This window comes from Larus michahellis, chromosome Z, assembly GCF_964199755.1.
Source record: "Larus michahellis chromosome Z, bLarMic1.1, whole genome shotgun sequence".
NCBI classification, from domain to species: Eukaryota; Metazoa; Chordata; class Aves; order Charadriiformes; family Laridae; genus Larus; species Larus michahellis.
Window position 1 is genome coordinate 87,567,819 of NC_133930.1, and position 27,115 is coordinate 87,594,933.

The following is a 27,115-nucleotide window of genomic DNA, read 5'->3' on the forward strand; positions in this document are numbered from 1 at the left end:
CTTTCCTTGTAAAGATGAAGTTAGTGTGAACATTTGGATTTTTCCACAGTGATTGGTCGTATAAATATTAACATTTTAAGACAATATTTAAACTCTGTACTTCCAGCTCAACCTGTTGAAATTTTAAAGCTACTCGACCACATGACCTCTTCCAGGTCTTACTCCGTATATTGAAATATTGAAATGAACTGTTGGCTCAAGTTTTGCAATGTGAAGTGAGTTAAACTACATATATTTTTGTGAACAAGTCTCTGTATGCCTGCTTGACAGTATGTGGATCCTCCAGGGGGCATTTGGCTGCCCTACAGTGCAAATAGCACAGAATGAACAGGGTACTCTAAACTGTTGTAAAGATCCCAAATCTCAGTGATTTTTGGTTTTTGGGGGTCTGACTGCTGGGATTCAGAAGCCTCTGAGAAGTGCCTGAACAGAGAGATGTTCTCCTAAACACCAGGGTTCAGGACACTGCAGGCAGCCCCGGGCATTACAGGTTCCCCGTCTTATTTCTGAGGTCTCAGCACTGCCCGAGGCATATGTGGAATTTCAGTCAACTCCAGCTTCTGTGTGGCAGTAACCACCGCTGTGAGCCTGAGCCTCCGCGTCTGTTGCAGTTGTGCTATTTACTTCTCTGCAGGCGGTTTCAGAGTGGTACTGAACATTTCCAGGCGCTTCTGCAGGAGTGCCAACCTCATGGCAACTTCCAGCTTAAACACACCACCGTGCTCTTTCTGTCTGTGCCAGCAGCCTGGCTCTGTCCCGTCTCATGTACAGCCCAGCCTTCCTCTCCCAGTTCTCCCGTCTCTAAAGGCTCCCCGAGGTCATGCTCCCCCCGCACACCGAGGCTGCGGAGCTGTGCCTTTGTACGTGAGACAGGCAGCACGGCAGAGACAGCTACACAGGGCCTGGGACTTCAGGTTCCTGCCCTGCAGCCGGAATTTGTGTTCTTGCATCCTTCCCACACACCCATCCCCGCTGCCAGCCTCTGCACTCCTTCCTCTCCTGCCGCTTACCCAGTAACTCATGTGGGCTTGTGTACTGGCATCTGTCCTGCTATCACACCAGCTCCTTCTACTGCTTGACTCTACCCCTGCTCCAGACCATCCATCAAGCAAACCAACCCTGCCGGTGCCTCAGCTAGGAGCTGCAAGCTTCCCTTCCCTGAAGTTTGTCTCCTCCCAGGTGGCACCACCGTGGCAGGGACTGCCCTGCAATGCCCCAGTGGGGCTCATCTTCCCATTCTCTGCTTCAGCTGCCACCCTCGTCTCAAGAGACCTCCATGCACGGTTCCTCCCACTCTTCCGCGGGAACAGCCACCGGCAGTTTGTCATTCAGACGCGCTGGTCTCTGACAGTTTGTGCTAGGTCAGCTTTGCTCTTATCCTGAGGCAAGCCAGGCCTTTGACCAACTCACTGACCTTAGAGTACAAAATAAAACAAGCAGTCTTTTAATGGTAAAAGGTTTCCTTTTGTCGTGGTGGTTCCAGATGACTCCAAATTGTACACCCAGAAGTAATGCGTATATAGCTAGGGGCAGAGATTTGCCAACTTACAATAGTGTCTCTCACCTCTGGTTTTAAACCTGCTCCTGAGTGTATGAACCCCTCCAGGCTTTGGCATAGGTTGTGTGCTTGCCAAGTGCCCGTCCCTGCTGGCTGGGCAGGGCTGCACCCCACCGCCTTGCAGTGTGACGAGCCCCTTCCGAAAAGGTCCCCAAAAGCCACTCTGGAAGACTTCACTCAGTTTGGAAAGTAACTCAGTTACTGAAATGTAGACAACGTTTTAAATATACCATTTTTATTTGTGGCAGACAGTTTTCCTGAAATTACAGAAAATAGTACTTCTCCTTTTAAAAAAAAAAAAGTTGGATTGGGTCTTCTTACAGCATCGGTCTGCAAAGAAGCAGGAGACAACATCAGACCGTGCAACACACTTATGCCAGCTGGTACCAGAGGAGAAACCTGTGCGGGCAGCGTGTTATGTGAATGAGACAGAGACAATCCTGCTGGGAACCAACTGCCAGCTTCAGGCAGGGGGATGACAAGGCAGAAAACACTGCTGGTCATGAGAAGTTACGGCATGAAAGCCTCCAGCTCCCCGCAGTAAGAGCCCTGAGCCTCAGGTGCCTGCCGGGGATCCCCAGTGCCACCCTCAGAGCCCTCGCCCAGACCCTCCCAGTCCCAGGGAGCTCAGCCCCGCGGGCTGGGGGACACCTGCCCTCCCCCAAGCACCTCACAGACGCAGGGCTGACGGCCAGGGTGACGGGAGACGCTGTGGGTGCAGGGGAAGAGCACTCCAGGACTACACAAGGCTTATTACAGGATGCCCAGGGGAGGAACCAAATGTGGGGAAACAGAGGGATAAGGGGATAAAAAGTGGCCCACTGGACGTACACAGGCAGCTGGTGGCCAAGGACAGATGCTGGTCTGGCCATGCTGGTGCCTGACAAGCGCAGTCTGTCCTGGCCACTCACCAGGCGCCCATTCTAAGGCGAGGTCGGTCGGTCTGGCTGGTGTGGATGCCAGCATCGGTGGTGTGTGTGGATCTGCGTCTGTGAGGGGAGATGAAGTGGTTTGGGAGCCCAGGCACTGTCTGTCTGTTCGTCTGTCCGTGTCTGTCTGCCTGGATGCTGCGTCTGGGGGCTCATATGTGCTGATGCCAGGAGGTGGGGAGACTGGGAGCCAGGGGCAGGTGCTGGGCACGCAGCATCTGAGCCCGGCTGCTGGAGGGACTCACACTGTAGGTATGTCTGTCTACACGTGTGTCTGTCTGCCTTGATCTGTGTGCCCCTTCTGGATCAGAATCAACACAAACAGAAACATCGAGACCACACAGGATATGTCAGTCTCTGAGTACTCCAGAACAGATGCAGAAGGTCACTGACAAAGCAGCTTCAAAGCAAGGGATTCCCAAACAAATAATGCCACAGCCCCGCACGGGAAGAGCGGTTTGTCTGGAGCTGCTGAAGGCCAGCCAGGCATTCCTCTGGTCCCACCTGGACAGCATTTCATCTAAGGAACTGCTCGCTTGTAAATTACTCCAGCAGTGATCTCAGGGGGCAAAGAGGAAGACATTAACAGCTGTTTTCCCAGCTATTTTTTATTTAGTGAGGTGCCACTGAAGTTGCAAAGTTCTTCATGAAAAGGGAGTACAGTCCAATGGGGGTCCACGTCCCTGAGCTGTGAGAGCTTCCCAGTGGCAGCTCTGGAGAAAAGACAGGCAGAGAGACCGGTGAAGAAACCTTTCTCCCTGCTCAAAGAATGGTGCAGAAGATGCTCCCATGGTTGTGGCAGCCCCCGTCCACCCTGGTGGTTATGCTGGAAACCCTCTGACCAGCAGCTGCTGTGCAGGACACTGGGACACCTCCTTCAAGGTGAGGCCGTGCAGGGGGGTTGATCAGCATGCACTCCATATCAAACCTGGGAAAAGGAGAGACACCCCACGCATGGCCATAAGCAGGGTCAAAAGGCACTTCCACAGCAGCCTTAGAAACACTCCCTTGAGGTCCACTCTTCAAGGAGGAGAGGGGCAGAGCAGTGGTGCTAGGTGCACAAAGCTCACCACACAACGTCTGTTCCAAAACCCAAGTGGGACAGAAACGGTTGGAGAATTGATACAGAAGATCTTGCTTTACTGCAAAAACTACTTTCTGTAATTTCACAGCCAACACCTCCACATGACTGCAGGTTCTGGGGCAAGAGTCTGCAGAAAGAGAGTCAATGCTGGGACTTCCCAAGAATTGCTTAAAGGAGGCCAGATTTGAAAACCTAATGGAGTGCACCTGGACAAGGTGCTGGGAGTCCTCTCTAGTACACTCGAGTTTCCTGTGATGGGAGTCTGGAGGACCAGATGAGACCATCATCACCCTGGGGGACCACATGTCCTAACCTCCCTCCAGTAATGCAAGCCTTCCAATTTCACTGTGTCCTCTCCCACACCCTGGACCAAGATTTGTGACCCCCAAAGAAGAGTCAAGGTCGAATTTCTAGCTAAAAATAACAATTCGCTGAATACCCAGCCCTCGTATGGGTGACGGGGCTCAGGCTTTCCCTCCTCAGGTGACTGCTGCAGAGTCCTGGTCTAGAGTGACCTGTTTTGAACAAGGACTATAATGATGAGAGTCACTGAGATCTGGGTGACAGATGGCAGCTAAGTAAAGCTCTGTAATACCCATTAAGAGGTCTGCAGCTACAGCGGTATCTCTGTAGACCATCAGAAGGCACATTCTCTCTCTACTGGCACAAAGACCAGGGTAGCTAAATCATGCCTTGGAAAAACAAGCACTCCAAGATCCATTTTTCCCATTCACCATTCACATTGCTCTGGCAGCAAAATCCTGGAGGTAGAATCTGGTGCCTGAAGCCACCCTCCTCCTCACCAGCACAAAAGCACAATGCAGACTGGGGGTGGTGCTGGCCTTTCCTCCTTCCTCTGATTCTCGTGGCCCAGGCTACAAACACCCCGGGGCTGTCCGCACTGCAGGGACAGCAGTGCGGTATCCAAACACAGCAGCCAGGCTTCAAAGGCAGCACCGCGCAGGAAAATGAGCTGGCCCAGTCACAGGGCAGATGTCCCTATGCCCAGAGACATCCTGAAGACCCACACTGGCCTGTCAAGGAATAATCCAGTCCCCTCAGTTGGCTTTAGAGGTATCCCATGAGGAACCTCTTGGCTCCCCTTGATCTGCAGTCCTCACCTGCAATGGTCCAACACACCTGTGAGGCTGGTGCCATGGGTCAGGAGGGATTGGGAAGCTGGGCAGAGGAGCTACAAAGCAGAGCCCTCCAGTGCTCACCTAACACAAGAGCACAACGGTGTCTCCAAGCGCACAACTGCACCCCATGGTGTCAAGGGCCTCACCTTTTCTTGAAGGTGAGAAGCATGTTGTTTTGAATGATGCAATCCTCTGCATTCAATATTGGTCGCAAAATGGATTTCTTGGATCTCCCTTGGAAAATGAGGTTTTCCTGCACCAGGCCTTTGGCTTCATCAAAGAGAGCAATCCCATAGTCCCGAAAGGACTGGATCCTGTTCTTGGTCACCTGCAAAATAAGCTTTAGATGGGATGGCCCAAGCAGAAGAACATTGTTCATATGGCTCTTTGATCAACACAAAAACAAACCATAAGCTCTTCCACAGGCTCACAGGTACTTCCTGGCAGTTTGGGCGCACACCAAGGGTTCAGACTGGATGTGCTGTCGCCATGCGCACATAAGCTTTCCCAAGGCCTTCGACGCCTCATTGGTGGCCCCATCTGGCAGCTCAGTTGCCATCAGTGCTAGGTACTGCAAGCTTCCGTGCAACTGGTACCCAACCCCCTGGTGAAACACAAGCACAGATGCTGGTGAGCATGAGCTGAATGTGGACCTACTGCTGCTCCTTGCCCTCCAGGTTTCAAACAGCTGTACTTACAGGCTGTCACTACTTTGTATACGAAAAAAGAGCACTTAGGGGTCTCCTCTTCCCAAGAAACTCAAGGCCACAGCTCTCACTGTGCCACCATCTGGAAGATCAGTTGGGGATCAGTTCAGTACTTCCTCCTCCTTGGATCCACAGCAACAGCTACTGTGATGCTCCTCCCCACCCAGCACCACCCACCACCTCACCTGCTCTCAGGCACTTCTTGGGCTCTGCCAGTGGACGGACAAGAAACGACAGCACGACATCGCCAGTCCTTCAACAGGGACCTGCGCCCCCTGTTCTGCTCCCCAAACGCACCCTGCAACATGAATCCTGCCTGTGTGCTCCAGGACACTGCACAGCTGGGACCATAGAAAATGCAGCAGTTTTTAGCTTCTCGTACAGAGGACAATGTTTTTCTATGGCCCTGGTTTTCAAAAGGACTCTGCAGCCCCTGCAGCACTCAGGCAGAACATTTGTCTTGGCAGGACTTTCTGTACTCATTTTAGGGGTCCTTCACGATGGGTTAAATTGTATTTATCTGCCATTTTGATACACAATGGCTTCACCTCAACCAAGAACAGAACAGAGGCAACCCTGAGCCAGGTGCTAGCCTTGGGAACTGGCTAGAGGCTGGAACACTGCATCTAACTTCTGAAAAACCTAGTTCAGATGCCAGCTACCCCAGTTCTTCAGCACAGCTCACGCAGCCTGCAGATCTCCAACAGAGACGTATGGGATCAGCCACTTGACTGTGAACTCAGTTAAATACAGGGGACAAGCCTGGGAGAAGATGAACTTTGTTGAACGTCGCTGCACCAAAACGCACAGGATTCCCTTTGCTGCCCTGAGGGAAGAGAAGTCTCTCCTACAAGCCATCTGTGAATCCACACGTGGGGAAACGATGACTGAGCTGTCCTTTACCAAGGCTTAAACATCAGACAGATGTGACAAACCACCTGTGGACCACTGTCAAGAGGATATAGCCTTGACATAGGACTTGAAAATTTACTCTTTCCTTTGGCACTGAGCAATGGCATGAGTTCGCACAAGCCCTTCCTTCATGCACTTGCCCACCTGAAAAGCAGCTGCTGCTAATAGACCTCCTCTCACATTCCTGTCGCTGTGGGCATGAGCGCTCTGGGGCAACATGGCCAGCTCCCCTGGTAGGCGTGTGCTTTCCTGCTGCATGCGAGCAATAACAAGCATGGACCCACCAATGCTGAGGCTAAGGAAGATCTCATCTCCTCCTCCTGGGCCCTACAGAGCACTTCTAAACCTCTCTTGACAGGTGTAAGGATGTGACACACTTCAAACCCACTAGGGGTGGAAATGTCACCTTCTTCTGAGCAGTGCACTCTAGTTTTGCACTGCTGGCCTGATTAAAAACAAATGTTTATTTAATTCACACCTATGTCTTCCCTCAAACAATTTCTGCCAATTTTGCTCCAGCCTATTCCTGATGAATGCCCACAAAAAACCTGGAGTTAAGGAGGGCTGGTGGAAGGAAGCTCTGGAGTAGGACTATCTACAGCACTAGATCAGAGAAGCCCTGGCTTTGTCCTGCCAAAGCTTGGAAACCCCCAAAGATGGTGACTCCACACTGCTCTGTGACCTGTCCCAGGGCTGCACCACCCTCCAAGGCAAGAAGGTTCCCCCAGTCTCCCACATGGGCCTCCCAAGGTCCAGGGACCACTGCAACTTGTGCTGTTGATCCTTGTTGGCACTGCTGAGAAGGGCTTGGCTTTGACTGCCCTTCAGGTAGCTGTGGGCTGCTGTTAGATCCCCTTTGGCCTCCTCTTCTTGGCCTTTTGGCTAAGATCAAGTGTAGTACCTGTTCTTATCAGTTTAATATCTGATACATCCTCGATGAGGGGACTTTATATTAAACAAATTTTTGGGCGCAACAAAATTATTTATTTGCTTCAACAAGGCCAAGTGCCAGGTCCTGCACTTGGGCCACAACAACCCCATGCATCGCTACAGGCTTGGGGAAGTGTGGCTGGAGAGCTGCCTGGCAGAAAAGGACCTGGGGGTTCTAATTGACAAGTGGCCAAATATGAGCCAGCAGTGTGCCCAGGTGGCCAAGAAAGCCAATGCCATCCTGGCTTGTATTAGAAATAGTGTGACCAGCAGAAGGAGGGAGGTGATTGTCCCCCGGTACTCAGCACTGGTGAGGCCACACCTGGAGTATTGTGTCCCGTTCTGGGCACCTCAATACGAGAGAGATCTCGAGGTGCTGGAGCGAGTGCAGAGGAGGGCAACAAAGCTGGTGAAGGGCCTGGAGAATAAATCTGATGAGGAGCGACTGAAGGAGCTGGGACTGTTTAGTTTGAGGAAGAGGAGGCTGAGGGGAGACCTCATTGCTCTCTACAACTACTTGAAAGGCCATTGTAGAGAGGTTGGTGCTGGTCTCTTCTCACAGGTAATTAGTGATAGAACAAGAGGGAATGGCTTCAAGCTGCAACAGGGTAGGTTTAGACTGGACATTAGGAAAAAATTCTTCACAGAAAGAGTGGTCAGACACTGGAATAGGCTGCCCAGGGAGGTGGTGGAGCCACCATCCCGGAATGTGTTTAAGAGTCGTTTAGATGTGGTGTTGGGGGATGTGGTGTAGGGGAGAACTTTGTAGAGTGGGGTTGATGGTTGGACTCGATGATCCCAAGGGTCTTTTCCAACCTAAATGATTCTATGATTCTCTTTGCCAGACTAACTGACCCCAGCTCCCTCTGCCTCATCTCATCAGTCATGCTTCTCGGCACCTGCCCATCCTGGTAGCTCTGCAATGGATCCTCTCCCTTTTCTCCAACTCCCTTTTGACCCTGAGGTCCCAAACTGGACACAACATTTCAGATGCAGCCTCCCGATGGCAAATGAGATGGGTGACAACTTCCCTTGATCGGTGGGACATGCTTCTAATGAGCCTGGAAATTACACTCTCTCTAATCACCGGGTCGAGGACTCGATCCTGATTGTCTGCTCCTCCTGCTGGCAATGCCAGGGCAGTCCCTCCTGTCCTGCTGGCTTCCCCCTCGCCCAGGGAGGGAGGGCAGCAGCAGCAGGATGACTCGCCTCTGCCCCCCGCTGCAGGGAGGTGCAGGTCGGTGCCCTCTCAGCTCACTGCAGAACACACCTTCATGTCTGCTGCCTGGAGTAGCTGAAGGCCACATCTGTGGTTGCCGATGATGTCATTCTCTGCGATGACGCCCTCTCCCTTGGAGACGATGCCATGGCTGCTGTTCTCATAGATGCCATTGCCACGCAGCTCCACCTGGCAGTCGGCCTCCACCAGCACGCCTCCCCGGCTGTTGCAGGAGATGCTGTTGTTTGTGATGCGTGTCAGCTGGCTGCTCTGCAGCACGGCCACCCCGCCATCGCCGTTGGCATGAATTACATTGGCAATGATGTTGAGCACTTCACTGCTCTTGACATGCAGCCCAGCAGCTGCCGCCAAAGAAAAGTTATTGGTTAAGAGCTTGAATCTTCAGTCATGACCACCATAAATGTATTTCTGTTTCTATAAGCTACCCAGTTCCTTCTGTCACAATATGACTTTCCAACTGGGAGCTCAAGGACAAAAACGCACCCATACTTGGGTCTCAGCCCACCATTTCTCCAGAGTGCTCCTGGCCTAGTGGCCGCTGAGGAAGCCCCTGTCAGACCCCAGTGCTGGTGGGCCAGGACAACACACCATTCTGCATGCCACCCCTTCTGCAGCCCAGCAAGAGCCACGGGCCCCCAGCTCACCTCCGTTGTGGTTGATGCTGTTCAATTCCACCAGCGCCACGCTGATGGGACGCCGGGCAGCCGGGTACTCCTCCTCGCTGTCAGCATCGTTCTCCCCACCAGCACCCTCCCTCTCCTCCTGGAAGCTCTCGCTGCCCCCCTGACCAGGGGGGTAGTCACCAGCATTGTCCTTGTGGCAGAATACCGCCACCCCGTAGATGCTGTTGTGGCTGATCTGGTTGTTGATAAGGTGTGGGAGGCTGGAGGACATCATCCACACACCGCAGCCCTTGTTGCCTGCAGAGTGGGGTGGCATAGACCACCAACTCATCAGTGCTTGGAAACCCCCAGCCTGTCCCCAAAGCAGCTGGTAGTCCATGTGTGGTGCAGGTGGGATGGAGGATATCCTCCTCTTTGAGCACACGTGAAGACTAACCCTACATGTCAGGGGCTTACGGAGATTTTTGGCCCTGACTTGGTCCTGGTGGGCTAACTCAAGTCCATGAGCTCAGTGCCTTCATTTACCCACCTCCGCCCTCTCCCAGCACTGTCTATGCTCTGACCCCAGCTCAACTCCCGCGGTTTAACTCATGCGATCAGGAGATAAACACCCGCTGCCCTGGGGCTCTGCAGGATGGCCAGGCACAGCCCTGTCCACTGGCTCTATACACAGGTGGCTTCACCACCGATGGGCACCACAGTGCTGGAAACCCGCATGTCCTGGTCTCTCTTCCAGCAGGACTGGGAGTCTCTGGGGCCAGGGAGCAAGTGGCTCCAGGAGCACCGAGCTGCGTTTCCCCCCAGGGGCCCGGGTGTATTCCCCAGTGTCTATTACAGGCTGAGCTGCAGCTGACACCACAGCCCCTCCTGGGCACCCACCACAACTCTGGAGAGCCCTGGAGGTAAAAGGCACCCTGGCAAGCCCAAGAGGACAGGAGTATGGGGTAGAAGGCGAGAATCGTTCTCCACTGGAGTTTGCTTGCTTACCATAAATGACGTTTCCTTCGATGAGGCCCTTCCCGCGCTCGCCCACCACCACGCCATCTGAGTAGCCGCAGGAGATGAGGTTGTTCCTGAGGACGGGGTCGCCCCCATGGCGGATGTCTGCCCCACCCCACTGGTTCTCGCAGATGATGTTCCCTAGGGCCAGGCAGGGAGGATGAGGTGACCACACTGGCCTCCTGCCCACATAAGAGCAAGGAGACTTGGCAGGCTGAGACCTGGCCCCACCAAAAAGCTCCCATTGCCTGCAGCAGAACCCAAGCATCAAGACCTTCCCCGCTCCCCCATTCCCCTGGCAATGCTCTCCCGCACAGGACAGCCATCACTAGCAGTTCCAGTGGCCACCACCTCCCTGTCCTCTGAGGTGCAGGGCAGAGTGGAAAGCACTCGGAGGTTCCACAACAGTAGGAAAATGTCATTGACAGCTTTAGCTTATAAACTGGATATGCCATATTGCTGTGGAGCACAGTTCCATGTCGCAGCTGTGCCAGGAACAATAATTTGGAGCACATGCTGCAGAAAGACATGCTCCCTCTGTCAACAGCAGAAATGCCAACTAGAAAATGCAAATCAGGGGATTATTGTAATAAAGTCACTCAAGAACGACAACAAGATAAATTTTGCAATCAAGCAAACAGACAGAGGCTTAAAGACAGAAACAAACTGGGCACAACACCACCATTTTCATTGCCATACCTGTGATTTGGCCTCTGCCATTCTCATTCACTGCTATTCCAGCAGCCATTCCCTGGAAAATATGGTTCCCACTGAAGTAGGAGAAGAAAATAAAGTTACCAGCAGCAGTGTTGCTGGTGCAGCGGGTCTCTGCAGAGGCACCAGTCTCCCTGGCTGGCTACTTGCCACAGCCTGTTGCCTGTGCCCAGTAGGGAGAGCTGGACGGGGGCTAGCTGCAGAGCGAAGGGCAGTGGGAGGGACGCACAGTGGGGAAGGTACATGCAAAGCAGAGCAGAGCTACCGACAGCTGGACTGCTTTTTCAAGGAGGTGAATAACACAAAAGAGGCATGGAGAAACACCTGTCAACAAGATCATTCAAAGAGCGGGAGGTGCTCACGGACACCCAAATGGCCACCAAGTCAGACCAGTCACCCCATCTCCAGGAGTGCCCACAGCTGCAGCTGCAGGGAAGTCATGGGACGGGGAGAACCGCGCGCTGCCTCCTGCAGCCTGGCCTCTCTGCCCTGCCAGCTACCTGCACCCACAGTTACACCCACCCTGAGATGGACTTTCCTTCTCCTCAGGATTCAACGCGCTCCTCTGCAAACTGCCCTGCACGCTCAGCTCCCCCAGCACCAGGCTGACACTGGGGGGAGGCAGACCATGCTGCCGGCAGCCACAGCCTCCCTCCCCCGTGGGCAGCATGGTGCGGGGGGCTCCCAGCTGCAGACCCCTGTGCCCCCATGGAAATGTGTGGGAGGCCCAACACATAGCAGATGGATGACACAGAGGAGTCTGTGAGGTCTTTAGCCCATTTCCCCCATCCTCCCCACTGCAGGAGGAGGGGAGAGGCTTTATCAGCCATGGGACTGCTGCTCCAAGAGCAGCCCTGAAGCCAGTGGGCAGACGGCCATCGCAGTTGATGGCAGGAAACATTGAACATGGTGGCAGCAGCAGAGGCAGTGCCGTACTGGGAAGGATGGCCTGGAGAGCACATGTCGGCCCCAATGCCCCTGAGTAGAGGTGTCACCCACTGTCCCCTGGGCTCCCACAGAGGGAGCCTGTCAGGAGGAATGAATCCCAGGAGCCTCAAGCCCACCACCAGCTTCTCCTCCACAACATGACCCCGAATCTCTGGCTTGCTGCTGAGGTTCAGAGCAGGAGAGCAATCAAGTTGGTCATGAAGAAACATCACCAACCAAGGACAATACCTGGCACAGACTCTGCCCCAGCATCTACCCAGGAGAACCCACCAGAGATGGCTCCACTTCCCCTGAGCTGCGAAGGGAGTGGAGGAGCTTCTGCAGAGCAAGCCAGGGTGTGAGAGCAGCACCTGTGACATGCAGTCACCAGCGACGCCATCACCAGCACTGGCTGGACTGGAGGGGTGGGCACAGCACCTCACGCTGCTGTCCTGCTGCCAGGGACAAGAGTAGGCAGAGAAGGGGCCACCCCACCTCACCAGGAGGCTAGTGCCTCAGCTGCCCTGGCATGGCTGCCTCTCCACTTGCAGCTGCATGCTCGTGCACAGCTGCTCACTCTGGCAGTGGGGGGAAGCCCCCAACGCCCCGCTAGAGCAACCAGGCTACCAGTGGCACCCAGAGAATGGAAAGTTTCTGGTGGGCTGGTAGGACCTGGTGCAACACATGTGCCTGCCTCTAGAAAGAGAGACCGGGTGAGAAGAGCACACAAGGTTTGAAATACATGCCTGCACCAGCAGCTGCGAGAGTAAGGAGGAAGAGAAGCTGCAAAACCATCCCAGAGGCAATCCCCCAGGGACACGAGGCAGGGGCTCTCAGCTGCCCAACCTGCTGCGGGTTGGTGTCCTCCAGGGCTGCGCTCACCATCTTAGGGGAGATAGCAGTTGCCTTGCACCACCGGGCACCATCACACTCAGCACCTTCCAGCCTCAGCCCCAGCACAGCAAGGGACGTGGTCTTACCCAAACAGCTTTTTAGCTGCTGCAGAGGGTGCCTCTGACTGGAAGATGTACGTGCCCAAGGGGCTGTATCATGCTTAAAAATGGTACCTGGCACGCACACTTCTGCAGAGGACACCTCCCTGCTTTCTGCACAGAGTCCCTTACAATGCCCCACTGAAACCTGTCCCCCAGCCAGGCAGTGACACAGGATGGAGGTGGGCTTGCAGCTCTCAGGAACGGGCAAAACATAATTCTGTTTCCAGCTGTGGAAAAGGCAACCAGCAAAGGACATTACTCTGACTATAATCATCCCTCTGTGGCCAGCCCTGCCTGCCTGCAGTGGCATACATCATCCTGTCGGTGAGATCCAGCCATGCCGATGGCCCCTGTTGAGCCCCACGCTCAACACAGCTGCACATGGCAGCACCGGGCCAGGGCCAGAGCCTGCCTCAAGCCAATGCAGACGAAAGACAGCACAGAGCAGCACACAGGAGTGGAGCAGGGGGTCTCCTCCAAAATGGGAGGCTGGTCAGAAGAAAAAAGGTGTTTTCCCACCGAGCTTCGTCCCTGCCTCCTCCCCACCAAGCTTCCTCCCTGCCTCCTCCCCATCATCTCCTTCATGCCAGCAGGCACGGATGGTCATACATCAGTCACGGGTGTAAGCTGGGATTGCAAATGGTGTTGTGAGAAAGTATGGAGGGAAGAATATCTAGTGAATCTCTCCATCCTGCAGCCTGTTTCCTCTGCACTGTTGGGCCCTGCCATTACAATACCGCTTCTCTTAGAAATCAGTCTCTCTCTGAGACAGCGCTTGTTGGAAAGCCCAGCCCTGACCCCTGTGTTTTCAGGGCTGGTACATCTGGTGCAGACTTCTCCTCCCCAGGTCCCAGGACCAAGTGACTCGGTAGAGGTGCCTGCAAGAAGTCACTTCCATTAGGTCTGCAGGACTCGAGGCTGAAGCACTGTTAATTAACAAAACTTCCAGCACAAAGGCTCCCATTCTAACTATGGGCCTGATCCAGGGCAACCATTTTCTTCCCTTTGTGCCCTACCCTGCTCTACAGCACCGCAGTGAGTTGTCATACCCCTGTTCCTTATCACCCACAGGCACAGTGAGAGGTGGGAAGGGGTGGCAGTACAGATGAGATGCCTCCTACATCTGCAACCAATACCGTGCTCCAGCTGCCATCCCATTACTGGGTTCATTGCTACCAGCTGATACCACCAGGTAAAGCTGATGGCATCAACCTGAAGAAAGCCTGCCAGACACCAACACCAACATCTAAACCGAACGGTATTAAACACACATGTCAGTAGCTCCAGATGTTTAAAGCAGAAAGGTGAATTGGAGTAACAGTGATTGGAGTGCCAAGGTCCGTTTCCCCTTTGCCTGCAAAAAGCACCATGACACGTGTGAGTTGTTCATCTTGAACACAGCCCATGTCCTCCTCAGATCCAGGGAGAAAACCCAGGACAGGCACTTGGCAAAGACCTGTGTGCAGCAAGCGGACAGAGGGAAGTCACAGAAAGGCACTAATGCACCATGGTCCTATTTCTGCTCTATGGTGAGGATAGGAAAAAAGAGAAGTGTGCACAGTGGGAGGAATAATTCTTAACAGGAGGAGGACAGAGAGAGGTCAGTGCTAGCTAACATACCTCACAGCAGGGTTTCCATTATACAGAATATAAATGCCAGCTTCTTTATTCCCACAGATCTGATTGCTACGGATGATGCCTTTTCCGTTGCCAGCGACGACAATGCCTGAGCGAAGGCCACTGTGTATCTTATTGCACTACAGTTTTATTTTTTGCACATGTAGAGAAAATAAAAGCAGAAGGAAGGAAGGTCACTCATAAAAGTGAGCAAGAGGAGACAGCAACCACAGAGAAAAGCAACAGCTCCCAACACTGCTGGGGAAAAGGGCAGAAGGGTAATTTATATAGCTGCCAAAAAAATCACTCTCAAATGGTCAAGACACACTTAACTTTTACCTTTCTTTGGGATTCTAGTACACAATGCCCAATTTCCCTTCCCATCATGCCTGCAGCCTCTGCTTCTTCCAGCAGCTCCTTCTGCCACCTCCAAGGGCTGCCCTGGACCTGGCAATGCTTTGTTCCCTGCAGCCCGTCTGCAAGGGCAACACCTCCCCTTGGCCACCAAGAGGAAAAGATCCTCGGCGGCACCGGACAGGAGCTGGAGGAAGGAGTCCATGTGGGGACCTCAGCATTACAGCATGGTGCCTTTTCTCAAGCTGCTAGACAGCACTTTGCACAGCCTGAACGACTGCTGTCAACAGCCACAGGCTGCTTCTCTCTACAGGGGCCAACATCTCCTGTGCGGGCAGGAGCACGCTGGGACCCTCTGAGCAGGACAGCAGCGCCAGCCGGTGTCTTGCAGAGTGGCGGGGTAGGAATCGCCAAACCAGCCAAAGCAACGAACAGCAGCTCAAAGATGCAACTGAGGCCAGACACGGCCTGCAACTCCATGGCCGAGCTGCCATCTCCGCCATGGAGCTGCAGCTCTGCCTGCCCCATCTCCTGTCAGAGCTCACACAGAGAGCTCGATGCAGCCACAGGGTCACTCGGATGCAGCTTAGATCTACCTTCCTGCCTCCCCCCGCACATCGAGGCCCTGGTTCCTTCAAGGATAACTACAGATACAGCGTTCAGTGAACAGGGACAAGGTCGCCTGCTGCAGAGCTGGGGACACTACTGATTTGGAGGAAAAGCCGTGCCGCTGGAGAGTGAACTGCTGCTCCCCTCCGCCTGGGGCTGAGCAGAGAGCTGAGACCCTCCACCAGCCCCCAGGGTAGACAATACGAATCCCAGTGTGGGAGAAACAACTTACAGTACAGTGCCGATTTACTATCTTGGTTGCACAAGTTCACTCATTACACAGGGGAACACCCCCCTCCCCTCCCCTCAATGTACAGCAATTTTAAGACACACACTATCAAACAGAGCAGGATGTACCATCAGGCATGTACCAACAGGCAGCACTTTGCTGTGCTTTGCCCTTGGGGTTAGCTAAAACCTAAGAAACAGGCTGAATGGCAAAGCTAACAGAAAGGTCAGTGTTTTCTGTACTGGGAGATAGAATCCTGCTGCCCTTCAGAGCGAAACAGCACATGAGAGAAGGAGCGCGTTACCCTCCAGCACAGCTTGGAGGGGTACGTACCAGAACAAGGGGGTTGGCTCCCTTACGAATGTCCACTCCAGCCTCACAGTTCGAATGGATGTTGTTGTCTGCAATCAGGCCTCCTGCCAACAGGCGCAGGAATATCCCCGATGCTTTGCAGTGGTGGATGTCATTCCTCAGCATGATAACCTGCAGGGAAGAGGAGAAGCACCTGCAGTTGCAGTTAGAAGGACGAGGAAGAGGACGTGACCAAAGGATATAGCTCTCCTTTCTGCAGCCTCTGTGCGTCTACAACCTCTCTGCCTGTCCCACAGCCCAGGGTGTGCCAGGCACACAGGCCAGCTGAAAGGAAGTTCAGTGCGTGTGGAAAAGTGCTCCTTTTAAGCCTGTTGGGCACTACCCACTGGCATGGGTCTGCTTAGGGATGGGGACCTGCAGTTCTCGGTGCTACACAGCCAGAGCAAAGATATCCTCTTGGCCTGACACGTCGCTCCACCTGACAAAGCCCCTGTTCAGGTGTGCCCAATGGCTTCATTCACTGCATTGCACTTGCAGCACAGCACAGTGAGTGACCATTCCCCGTCCCATCTCCACACCACTCGTGGTACAACAGACCTGCCCCATCCCCGCTTGGGCAGTCCCTGTTTGCACTGGCACCCTCTCCGTACGCAGCCGGCAGCAGGCTGCCTCCTGACTCTGCTGCTCAGAGCTGCTCACGGGTGACACTCAAATGCCACGGAGTCTCCCACGACTTCCCCATGGAGCTGCTACTGCACATGTGCTCAGCACCCAGCCTTACCATCGCCTTGCACCATCAGAACAGAGATCCTGCCGTTTGGGGGCAGAAATGGCCCAGCCAGCAAACTGAAGTCACTGGCACCACTCATAACAACCTAGTTTCCTCTAAGCAAATAAGCAGATAAATATTTACGCAGCAGCAGTCTTTAAAATTTTCCAGCCAAATAAATCATGTCTTAAATACATGTCTTACAAGTGCTAAGAAATAACCTACAAATTGCCTTTGCATATCCCACTTCAATGAGCAACACAGATCAAAAGGTAATTAAATTAGACTTCCTTCTATTTCCTCATTCCAGGAAAGTGCTTCATTCAATCTCTCCACTAAACGTGGAGCTCAGCAGGGCTTGACAGCTGCCTGTCTTCATTGCTTACACTTGGCTGCCGGGGGAGGGAGCTACAGGAGGCGAGAAATGCAGGCACCCGCTGCAGCTGGTCCCACACACCAGACCCTGGCTGGGGCTGGCCAGCACAAGGACACCGAGCCCTTGCCAGCTCTGCTGTTCTCCTGCTCTGTGTCGCACCTTGTCCCCATCTCACGGAGAAGCCTTTCACTGTCTCCCATCGCCCAATGCTCTGATGCCCACCTCTCGACAAGAGCCTCTGGGCTAATTCCCAGTGAGCAGCTCAGAGGGGCTGAGCAGCACAGCAGAGCCGCTCGAGGTGCCTCTGCTCCCTCCTGCTGCCATTCTGCATCCAAGGGACAGCCTTTGGGAGGGCACCTCTGGTACAGATGTCCCTCGGAAAGAAAGGAGCTGCCCCCACTGCCAAGAAGCAGGGGACTGCAGCTGGCGAGACAGCATCACCACAGCAAAGCCCTTTCCTCCTGAGCCCTCCCAACACCGCCAGCACTGGGGATTTTGGCAGTGTGATTTTCCCCCAGTCCTTGATGTCACAGTCCTGTCTGAAGAGGAGCACAGGCACAGAGGCAGAGACCTCTGGGCAAGTGCAGGGTTAGATGATGCTGTGAGGAAAACATCAGCTCAGCCTCCAGCACATGTCCCCTGCCAAAATCCCTCCTTAGACCCTACCTCTGCCTATGGCAGGCACCACCCCTGCAGGCTCTCCTGAAGCTGCCAGGACTGGCTATGGCAAGGGGCAAGACCAGGGGTTGACACCGCAGTCCCGAACTCCCTGCATTTGTGGTATGGGCTGTGCTGGGTGCAGCAAAAGTGATGATAACTAGCAGCACTTTTACAGGATGAGAGTTTAATTTACAGGTAGAGTGGGCCTGACTACATGACCCCAACATGCCACTCAGTTAATGCCTGCAATTGCAGTTACGTTACTGCATGCAGAAAGCAGGCGGCTGCAAGTGACCTGCCTTTCATCTGGGCTGGTTAACCCAAACCATGCATAGGAAAGGAGATGGTGGAGCAGAAGGGAGAGAAAAGAGGGCTCGCAGCAGCATTCACAGCACCTTACTGTTCTGTATGCAGCGTACTGCGTAGGTCAGATCCCTGAAGATGCTTCCTTCCACTTTTGCTTGCCCTCGTGAATAAATGAATATTCCTCCCTTCCCATCCCTGAAAAGGCACTGCCGGATGATGCAGCCTTGCAGCGAGTTTGCCAAAGATTGGGCCTCCTTGTCCTGCTGCAACTCCTGCTGCAGAGACTTGAGCTTAAGGTCCCTCTGAAGGGCGTGCAGTCTGTTGCTTTGAAGCTTGCTGTCCATAACATCAGCAAGTGTGTGATTCGGGCTGTGGGCTTGACAGGCCACTTTGTATGCAACCTGAGCATCCTCTTCATCGTCGCTGCGTAAGTCACTGTCACTGGAGTTTGAGTCGAAGGACGGGTACTCCTCCTCCTCCTTTGCTGCTCGCAGGTTCTCTCCAAACTCACTGTCCTCCTGGGCTGAGCCAACCAGGGCTTGAGCACCCGCAGCAGCGAGGAAACTGCTTTGTTCTTCCCCTACCACAATTTTGCATGTTCTCACTGGCCTCAGCAGCGATTCCCTCCAGCCATCCCACTTGGACACGGGGCAGGCGGCTGGGTCAGGTTCCCGCAGGGACATTGTGCAGGACTTGGCCAGCACAGCCAGGTGCTTGCAGGCCCAGTTACAGTCAGAGCTCGGGCAGCCCTCCACAGTTACAGAGGCGTTCTCACTGCCGGTGAACTCACAATGCTCCAGGATGCAGAGGGCCACGCTGCGGAGGTGGATGCTGGACTGGCTGAAGGTGCAGAACTTCACCTGGCATGTCCCTGGTGCGTGAATCTGCAGCTGCCCACTTTCAAAGTTGCAATTGTCAAACTGGACGTAGCCTGAGGTTGTCTGGAGAGTAAGCACAAGGTGAGATCATTGCACAAAGCAAGAAAAAGCAGTCCTGAATCCACCATGAAGTTCTTCCAAAGCAGACAAGCTCATGCTCACAAACACAATACACGTTCAAGTGTCACTGACACAACAAGCTCACACAGGCACAGATGCAGTGCTGCAAGCTGAGTTAGCAAGTATCTTGCACCTACTGGCTTTCTTCCCTGCTGGCAACTTGTCCTTAACTTAGAATCCTAGAATGGTTTGGGTTGGAAGGGACCTTAAGGATCATCTCGTTACAACCCTTGTCATGGGAAGGGACACCTCCCACTAGTCCAGGTTGCTCAAAGCCCCTGGCTCAAGTCCAACCTGGCCTTGAACACCTCCAGGGATGGGGCAGCCACAGCTTCTCTGGGCAACCAGGGCCAGGGGCTCACCACCCTCAGAGCAATTTTTTCCTTACATCTAATCTGAATCTCCCCTCTTTCAGTTTGAAACCATTACCACTCAGGCTATCGCTCCCCTCCCTGATCCAGAGTCCCTCCCCAGCTTTCCTGGAGCCCTTTTAGGGACTGGAAGGTCTCCCCGGAGCCTTCTCTTCTCCAGGCTGAACAACCCCAACTCTCTCAGCCTGTCCTCACAGCAGAGGGGCTCCAGCCCTCCCAGCATCTCCGGGGCCTCCTCTGGCCCCGCTCCAACAGCTCTGTGTCCTTCTGCTGTTGGTGCCCCAGCGCTGGAGGCAGCACTGCAGGGGGGTCTCACAGAGCGGAGCAGAGGGGCAGAATCCCCTCCCTTACCCTGCTGCCCACGCTGCTGGGGATGCAGCCCAGGCTTTCTTGGCTGCCAGCACACATTGCCAACTCATGTTGAGCTTCCCACCCACCAGCACCCCCAAGTCCTTCTCCTCAGGGCTCTCAATGCATTCTCCACCCAGCCTGCGTTTGTGCTTGGCACTGCCCTGACCCAGGTGCAGAACCTTGCACTTGGCCTTGTTGAACCTCATGAGGTTGGCATGGTCCCACCTCTCCAGCCTGCCCAGGTCCCTCTGGATGGCATCCCTTCCCTCCAGCATGTCGACCACACCACACAGCTTGGTGTCATTGGCAAACTTGCTGAGGGTGCACTCAATCCCAACACCCATTTTGTCAACAAAGATGTTAAACAGCACTGGTCCCCGTACTGACCCCCGAGGAATGCCACTTGTCACTGCGTGCCATGACAACTTCGCTGCCAAGACACAGCTTTGCAGTCTCAGCAAGGCACAGCAGTCACGCATGGGAGCAGACAGGGCCTAGATGTGCCAAGATCACTAAACCTTAGCAATGCTCCCTGCACAGAATAGTTTGCAGCCTTCAGAGATGTGTAGCTGCCAGCTGGCATCTTTAACGGACTCAGGGGTTTACCGGCTGAAGACGTAGGTAAGACAACATCAAACACCACCTGGTTGGCCTGGAGAACTAGAATTCTCCCTAGAGCCATTAGCATACTTGGTGGAAGGACACTGCACTCACGATGCACCAAGTCCAAAGCAAAACAGGTAAAAATTTGTGCCATAGTGCTGCACGGGCATTACAGTGTGTCACTGCAGCAGAAGAGACACCATCAGTTCTTTGTTCCCTGGCTGTGGTTTCCCATCTGACCTGCTGGTACTTGCAGAACAGCCATCCCTACCATAGCCTTCCTGCTGTGCTAGGCAATACACGTTACAATTTATGGGTGCTGGCAAACCACCAGGATGATTGTCATGGCCAAATATCTCTCTCCTGCATAGGCAGGGCACGTCTCTGCTTAGGTACAGAAAAAGCCAAGAGAAATGCAGCAAGGTACAGAGGAGTCACGTCAGAAAAGCTGAGTAGTGTGCTTGGAATTTTACTGTGCTCTTAATTTGACTAGGAATCTCCCAAATCATTACTTTCTCTTCCCAGGTTATCCCTCAATCGCCTAGTCCACCCCACTAAAAACAGACAGACCAGCAACTTGTGACAGGCAATCTAGGGCCATTTTACAGAGATTTCCTGAGTTTGCAGCCAAGACACCATCCCAAGATTTGTTTTCAGCCTTGAGCACTCTCAGAAGTAGTCATACAGCAAATAGGTATTGAAATTCATTTCTCTGTACCCAAAGACAACCACAGAGAAATTCCTTCTGACTGGTAGCCTCCTCCAGACCGAATCATAACATCCCTTTTTTAAAATTAAAAAAAAAGCTAATTAAAAGGGGCACAATGAAATCAGGTTCTGAGAGGCTGCTTGTGAAAGCCCTTCTGAAATTGCAACTTGCAGGGTTTTAATGACTGCCAGTAGGATTGGCCTAAGTTTGCTTTTTTTAATTTGTTTTTCATTGCTGGATTTGGGAGGGAACGCTCTGGTTCCACCGGCAGCTGCTGAAGGTCTGTACCATCAACCGTTGCACATGGAGACCGGAGCGACCACCTGAACAATGAAACGCAGCCACAGGGACCAGCCAAATGTAGGAGACACCACACGTCCGCTTCAGCAACTCGGCACATGGCCACAAACAGTGACTTTCTCAGCAGATTTGCGACTCAGTTTCCCCACTGCATGCCGGTGCATTATCTTTCTCCTGGAGACCTTCAGACTGATTAAGTCAAATATGTCACATGATAAATGCTGAAAAGGAAATGAAAAGGTGAATTATAACTAATGATGGGCTGACTCATTACAACGAAGGTCTCGTTTTTGGAGGCACAGCCCACAGGCACAGCACTCACACAGGGAACATCCCACTCTAGACCAGTCAGCGGCTGCCCGTGGGGACCAAAGTGTTGTCAGGGTGGACCACGGCAGCAGGGTTGGGCCCTTGGTCCCGCGTCCTAGCTTCCATCCAAAGAAGACCCTGGGCATCCCAGCAGAGGGCTCCCAGACCAGGCAGAGGACACAGTGCACATCAGCGCACCCAGTTTTTGGGGAAGCAGGGCTGGTGTGCAGCATGCTGCGGGGAGAGCTGGCTCCCTGGGGTTCCTCTTGCGCACCCAGCCCCTCGGGTCCCTCATGCTTTGCCATGCAGGCAGTCAGAAAGGCAGCTGGTAAGAAGGGGAAAATCACCAAAGGAAAAGACGTGGGAGCTGGGAGCCAGAAACACCCCTGACAAGTGCAGCTGCGACTCTGAGGTGCATCTGGGTACTGAGAAACCAGACATCCCGAGACACCACCAATAAGTGCACAAACCAAGGGACTGTAATGGCAACTTATCATCTGGAAAAATGGAAACAGTCCAGAAAAGTGAAATTGCCCTGAAAGAACAAAAACATCTTACCTATTGGCTGTTCCAGCTGAAAAACGGCAATTAACAGCATCTATTCGTTGCTCAAAGTGGTGGTGTGCTACATCCTCTTAAAAAAGACTTAATTTTTACCCAAAATGGAGCCCTTCTCTCTCTCTCTGAGAATGTCCCATCCTGCACATACCTTTCTTTTCCTAAACCGGCTGAACACTGCATGAACCTGCTACGAGGTCTCAGACCAGGGCTGGGGATGCATGGATGATGCCAGGCTGTGACACGGGGAGTCTTTGAGGTGAGACTCTGTTACTTCACCGGTCCCCTTCACCCCTACTTTTGGGTTGGTCTGGTTTGCCCTCCTGCCTCTGGGACAGCTGGGTGCCCCTCTGGGACAGTGTAACAGAAGCACGCACCCTGACCGAGAGACCAGTGCTTCGGTTCAGGCACCACTGCCAAGTAGCCCTGACTGAAGCCAGCCCTGCTGTGCCAACCGCAAGAAGGGTGCTGGGCCACGTCTTCTCAGGGACAAGGCATCTCACCAGGAGCTAACAGTGCCAGCCTGAGCTGGTGCTCAGATAAACTAAAACTTTCAGGTTTTTGACAAAACTAAAACTGCTACTGCCGCACACCTGCACAAACATCAAAGCAGGGGTTGACTACGAGTCCATCACTTGGCACTATAGGTTCTGCAGCCCCCTGCGCCCTCCTGTGCGGCTGCAGGCTGCGGGGCGGCCATCTCCCTTGAGCAGGGACTCTCTCGAGGTTATGCCTTGAGGCTGAGAGACGCCTTACCCGGCACCTGATACCTATAACGAGATAAGCGACGTCTTACATTAGGCCTAAAAGTATATTGTATCCTAGTGACATTGATATATCCAGCTTAATTACTGGAAGTGTAGTAAGCAGTAGAATGTTTTACTGCCGTCTAAATTATCATTCAAACCAGTGTCAAATCACTGTCAAATCAGTGTTTCATCATCGTTAAATTTTTGCTTAATCATCATTTGATTACCATTTAATTATTATTCAATGATCAATTAATTATCATTTGATCATCATTTAACCATGAATAAAACCCTTTAAGTTTACCCCACAACAATGACCACTCTTAATAATTTACCTGTGACAGATGGTTTGGCCCCTTCTGAAATCTGTCTAATTCTCTTGATACCTGTATTACATGTCCGTATCAGTATCTTATCTATCATAAGCATATCTGCTGTTGTATCGATGGTAAGTTTGCAGTAACCTGTAATAGCATTTACCTACTTGTTTGCTGCTGTTATTGGTTGTTGCTATAATATTGGTCATTGCAATATTACTGGTTGTTTCTATTACTGATTGCTGCCATACTATTGATCGATACTGTATTATTGATTGTTGGCAGTAATTTGCAATAGCCTGAAATATATATTTGCTTTATTAATCAAAGGCTTTCTTGCAAGTGGCAATTTGTGTGGCGTATGTGGTAATCTGTAACCAAGCGTAGACACTGAGAGGACAGAGCCCCTGAGCGCCATGCCTCAGTGAGACCCACAAACCCCCAGCCATGCTCTCCAGATGCCTGTAGACCAGGGGACCCCTTGGTCGTGACGCCGTGGTGGCCTCACCATCCCCACTGTCCCCGCTCCGCCGAGCCTCACCTTGTAGAGCAGGGAGGTGAAGCGGGCCGGCATGAAGACCACGTTGCTGAGGCGGGCAGTGGGGCAGTGCTGGTCGATACTGGCCAGCAGTGCCACATCCCCCAGCTTGCCCTGCCCCACCACCTCCACGGGCACCTTCAGCAGCACCTCGCTCTGCTCCTCGTGCACGCCGGGCAGCAGCACCAGGCGGTCGTAGGGGCTCGCAGCGGCCAGGGCGGCCCGGAGGCTGCCGAACTCGCCCCCAACGCCCACACAGAGCCGGCGCCAGCCCTTCCGCCGGCGGAAGAGGGAGAGGCAGTTGGAGGAGTCCAGGTCCTGCGTGGTTTTGCTCCAGGTTTTGGAGGCCAGGTAGTGCTGTTTGAAGGCCTCTCTCCAGGACGGCGGCTCCACACCGGGACGATTGGGCCAGTTGGGGTGTCTGTGCTGGAGGCAGCCCAGGCAGAGCTGCCGCCAGCGTGTTCTGTCCAGGCTGAGGACGAGCTCGCTCCAGGCCCGGCAGACCAGACTGCAGCGGCCCAGGTCAGGGAGGTGCAGGTAGGAGAAGATGAGCTGCCACAGCTCCACCGGCAGAATGCCGACCTCCATCAGCACCTGCGAAGGACAGGACACAGCATCAGTGGGGAGCCCGGAGAGCTGCTGGGGCGTGGGGGGAAGCAAGCTCAGGCTGGCAGGGACACCCTCCTGTGGGGATGGGCAGGTCCCTGCCAGACATGGCTGCGCGTGGGCAGAGACGTACAGGAGCAGGCACGCAGCATCAGGCAGGCATGCCTTGGGCAGAGACACAGGCTCTGACCAAGCAGGGTTCATCATTCACCCTGCGGTGTGCTCCCATCACCATTGATCCCTCCCTCCCTCCACTGCTAGCCCTGCTCATGGGCCAGCAATGCCCAAACAAGCTGTTCTGAGGCCTCTGCTCTTTCAGGGCGGTTAAATCTCTGTTGCTTAGCCCTCGGGCTCAAAGACCGCGCAGGAACAAGCACATCCCTCTGCCCCTGGCATTGCCATGTCCCCTGCCATGGCTTTCCCCACCACACTCCATCAGCCCTCACAGACCACCGGCCCTCACAGGTCTTGCCAGCTGCCCCTGCAGGCACGATGCCTTCCTGGGACACTCGGCTCATCAGGAAAAGTGTGAAGCTTTCTCCAGAGGCCAAGTTCATCCTGCAGCCCAGTGGCTGGGGATACCGGCAGGATGCTCCAAGCAGAGGAGGGATCAAGAAGAAATCGTTCATGACTCCAGCAATGCACCACCAGCAAAACGGGCTCGACTCATAGTGGATGCAAGAGACCTGATCCCGTCCCAGCATGAGGCCGCTGCTGCTGAGGGTGTGCAACACCACGCCCCTCTGCTCTGGTTCGTGCCACCCCCTCCCCAGCGTTATTCCCCATGTCCTGCCCTGAGAAGCGGTGGGTGCCCGTGGCACAATGCCTCCCTTGATCGCAGGACTTCAGCCCCCACCTCCCACCCAGTGCATGCAGCTGCGAAGAAGCCTCCCGATGGGCTCAGTGACCTCCCACCACTCTCCATAAAGCGCTGGTCAAGCGGCTTCACTAAACAGGTAGGTATCCCTCAAAATTTACCACTTGGTATTTGAAAGTAGAAGTGTTATTATCAGTGACCGGAGAAAACAACAATGCACAACGGGGAGCTCCACGGTCCAGCAGCACTCCCCCTGAAGCAGCCTGCTTCATGCACATTATCCAGCACGCAGTAGGTGGAGATCAGTACTCCGGGATGGTAGGAGCCCTACAAACACCACAAAAAGCTGTGTACATCCACAGGCTGGCTTCAAGTCAGCTGAGTTGCCAGGGGAGCCTTTGCTGGCAGCAGTGGCTCTGACCCCGCACCGGCAGTTCTGGCTTTGCCCCTGCCTGACTCACGACTGCCACGGTGGGTGGGACCACGCACCCACTCACATGCCGGGAAACGCACTCAGGCAAGGGCTGTGGTTACCCTCTAGTGCCAGAGTTCATCTCTAATATGATGCCGTTAAAAGCCTTCGGGAACCAGGCTCCCTTCCTCTCTCACAAATGCAGGCTGGCACAGCAGGCAAGCACTTAGTGCTGTGAACAATATTCTTTGACCAAACGTGGGGAATTTTACTTCTCCTTGCAGATATCTTGATTTCCAGCTATCCTGCAACTATCACAAGGGAATCTGCTCAAGAAAGCACAGACTTTCCTTGAAGCTAAGTTCTTAGTTTGTCTGAGGGCCCTATGCAATGCCCTAGGCACCCAGTGGGGAACCACCCCCTTGAACTTGGCTGGAGGAGGTGCAGATTTGCTGCCCCGCTCCCACAGTAGCACTCCACGCAGTCTGCCAGGAAGAAAGGTCCCGTTGCAGCAGTGCTGTGGCCCTCTCAACTATGGTCCGCGGGGCTCGGCAGCTCTGAGCCTCTCCCCTGTATGACATCCCCAGCTTGCGCATCACGAGGCCATGGAAACCAGGCTCCGACACAGGAAGAGGGAGAGTTTAGAGCAGAACTTGGGAGGGAAGACTTAGTCTGATGCCCTTTCAAGCAGGCAAAGAGCTCAGCATCTTCTCTTTGCTGTTCCTCCCTTTCGCGGGGTTATCACAATGGGTTAAATTGTAATAAGCCTTGCCATTAAACTTTGTGGTAACAATACAAACACTGAAATAAAAATGAGCCATGGTCTCATTTCCCACCAAACCACTAAAATTAATCAAACCCCACAACAAAAAAACAATAAAATTATGCACTTTGTCAGTGCTTTGTATCTCTCAGCCCCTCCCCGGTGCGAGGCGACACTAGCGCCGAGCCCAGCCGCGAACGGAGGATGCCGCCTCTCCCGGGGGACACCGAGGGCCTCGCTGACGCCTTCCCGCAGCCCCGCACCGAGCACCCGGCGCCGGCGGGTGGGGAAGCGCGGCGACCGTCGGCCGACGGAGCCCGGGACAACCCCTGCGAGACGCGGTACCTGGCCCAGGAAGCCGGAGAACGAGGAACCAACCAGGGCAGAAGTTTCGCCGAGCCCCCCGCCGCCGGCGGACGCCCTCCCTCCGCCCCGCCGCGCCCGGCGGCTTTTCCCGGGTTCTCTGCCGGAGGGTCCGCAAGGGAAGGAGGGGGACACAGAAAGCGGCGGAGGCGACCCCGCCTTCCGGTCCCCCGCCGCCGCCGCAGTGCCGGCCTCACCTCCGCCCCGCCCCGGCGGGACCCGCGCCGCGCGCCGGGGGGCGGGGTTGGGGGCGGGGCTGCGGGGCGGAAGTCTCGTCCCGCCCCCGGCCTCGCCGCCGCTCGATTGGCCGAGGCGGGGAGGGGGCGGTGCCATCACGGCCCAGCTCCCCGGTCACGTGAAGG

At 54.1% G+C, this 27,115-nt stretch overlaps 1 protein-coding gene and 1 pseudogene across 1 annotated transcript; one reads left to right on the forward strand and one right to left on the reverse strand.

Moving 5' to 3' along the window:
- Window positions 1–1,778: 1,778 nt before the first annotated feature.
- FBXO10 (F-box protein 10) lies at window positions 1,779–26,981 on the reverse strand. The gene is made up of 11 exons (XM_074571071.1): window positions 26,736–26,981; window positions 23,796–24,386; window positions 18,079–18,930; window positions 15,900–16,049; window positions 14,378–14,514; window positions 10,821–10,891; window positions 10,110–10,262; window positions 9,144–9,419; window positions 8,530–8,840; window positions 4,857–5,038; window positions 1,779–3,415 (listed from the first exon to the last, which is right to left on the reverse strand). Exons 2-11 carry the CDS (start codon window positions 24,378–24,380, stop codon window positions 3,250–3,252), a joined length of 2,883 nt encoding a protein of 960 aa, XP_074427172.1. The 5' UTR covers window positions 24,381–24,386; window positions 26,736–26,981; the 3' UTR covers window positions 1,779–3,249.
- On the forward strand, window positions 7,192–7,366 carry LOC141736623 (U2 spliceosomal RNA; annotated as a pseudogene).
- Window positions 26,982–27,115: the final 134 nt, after the last annotated feature.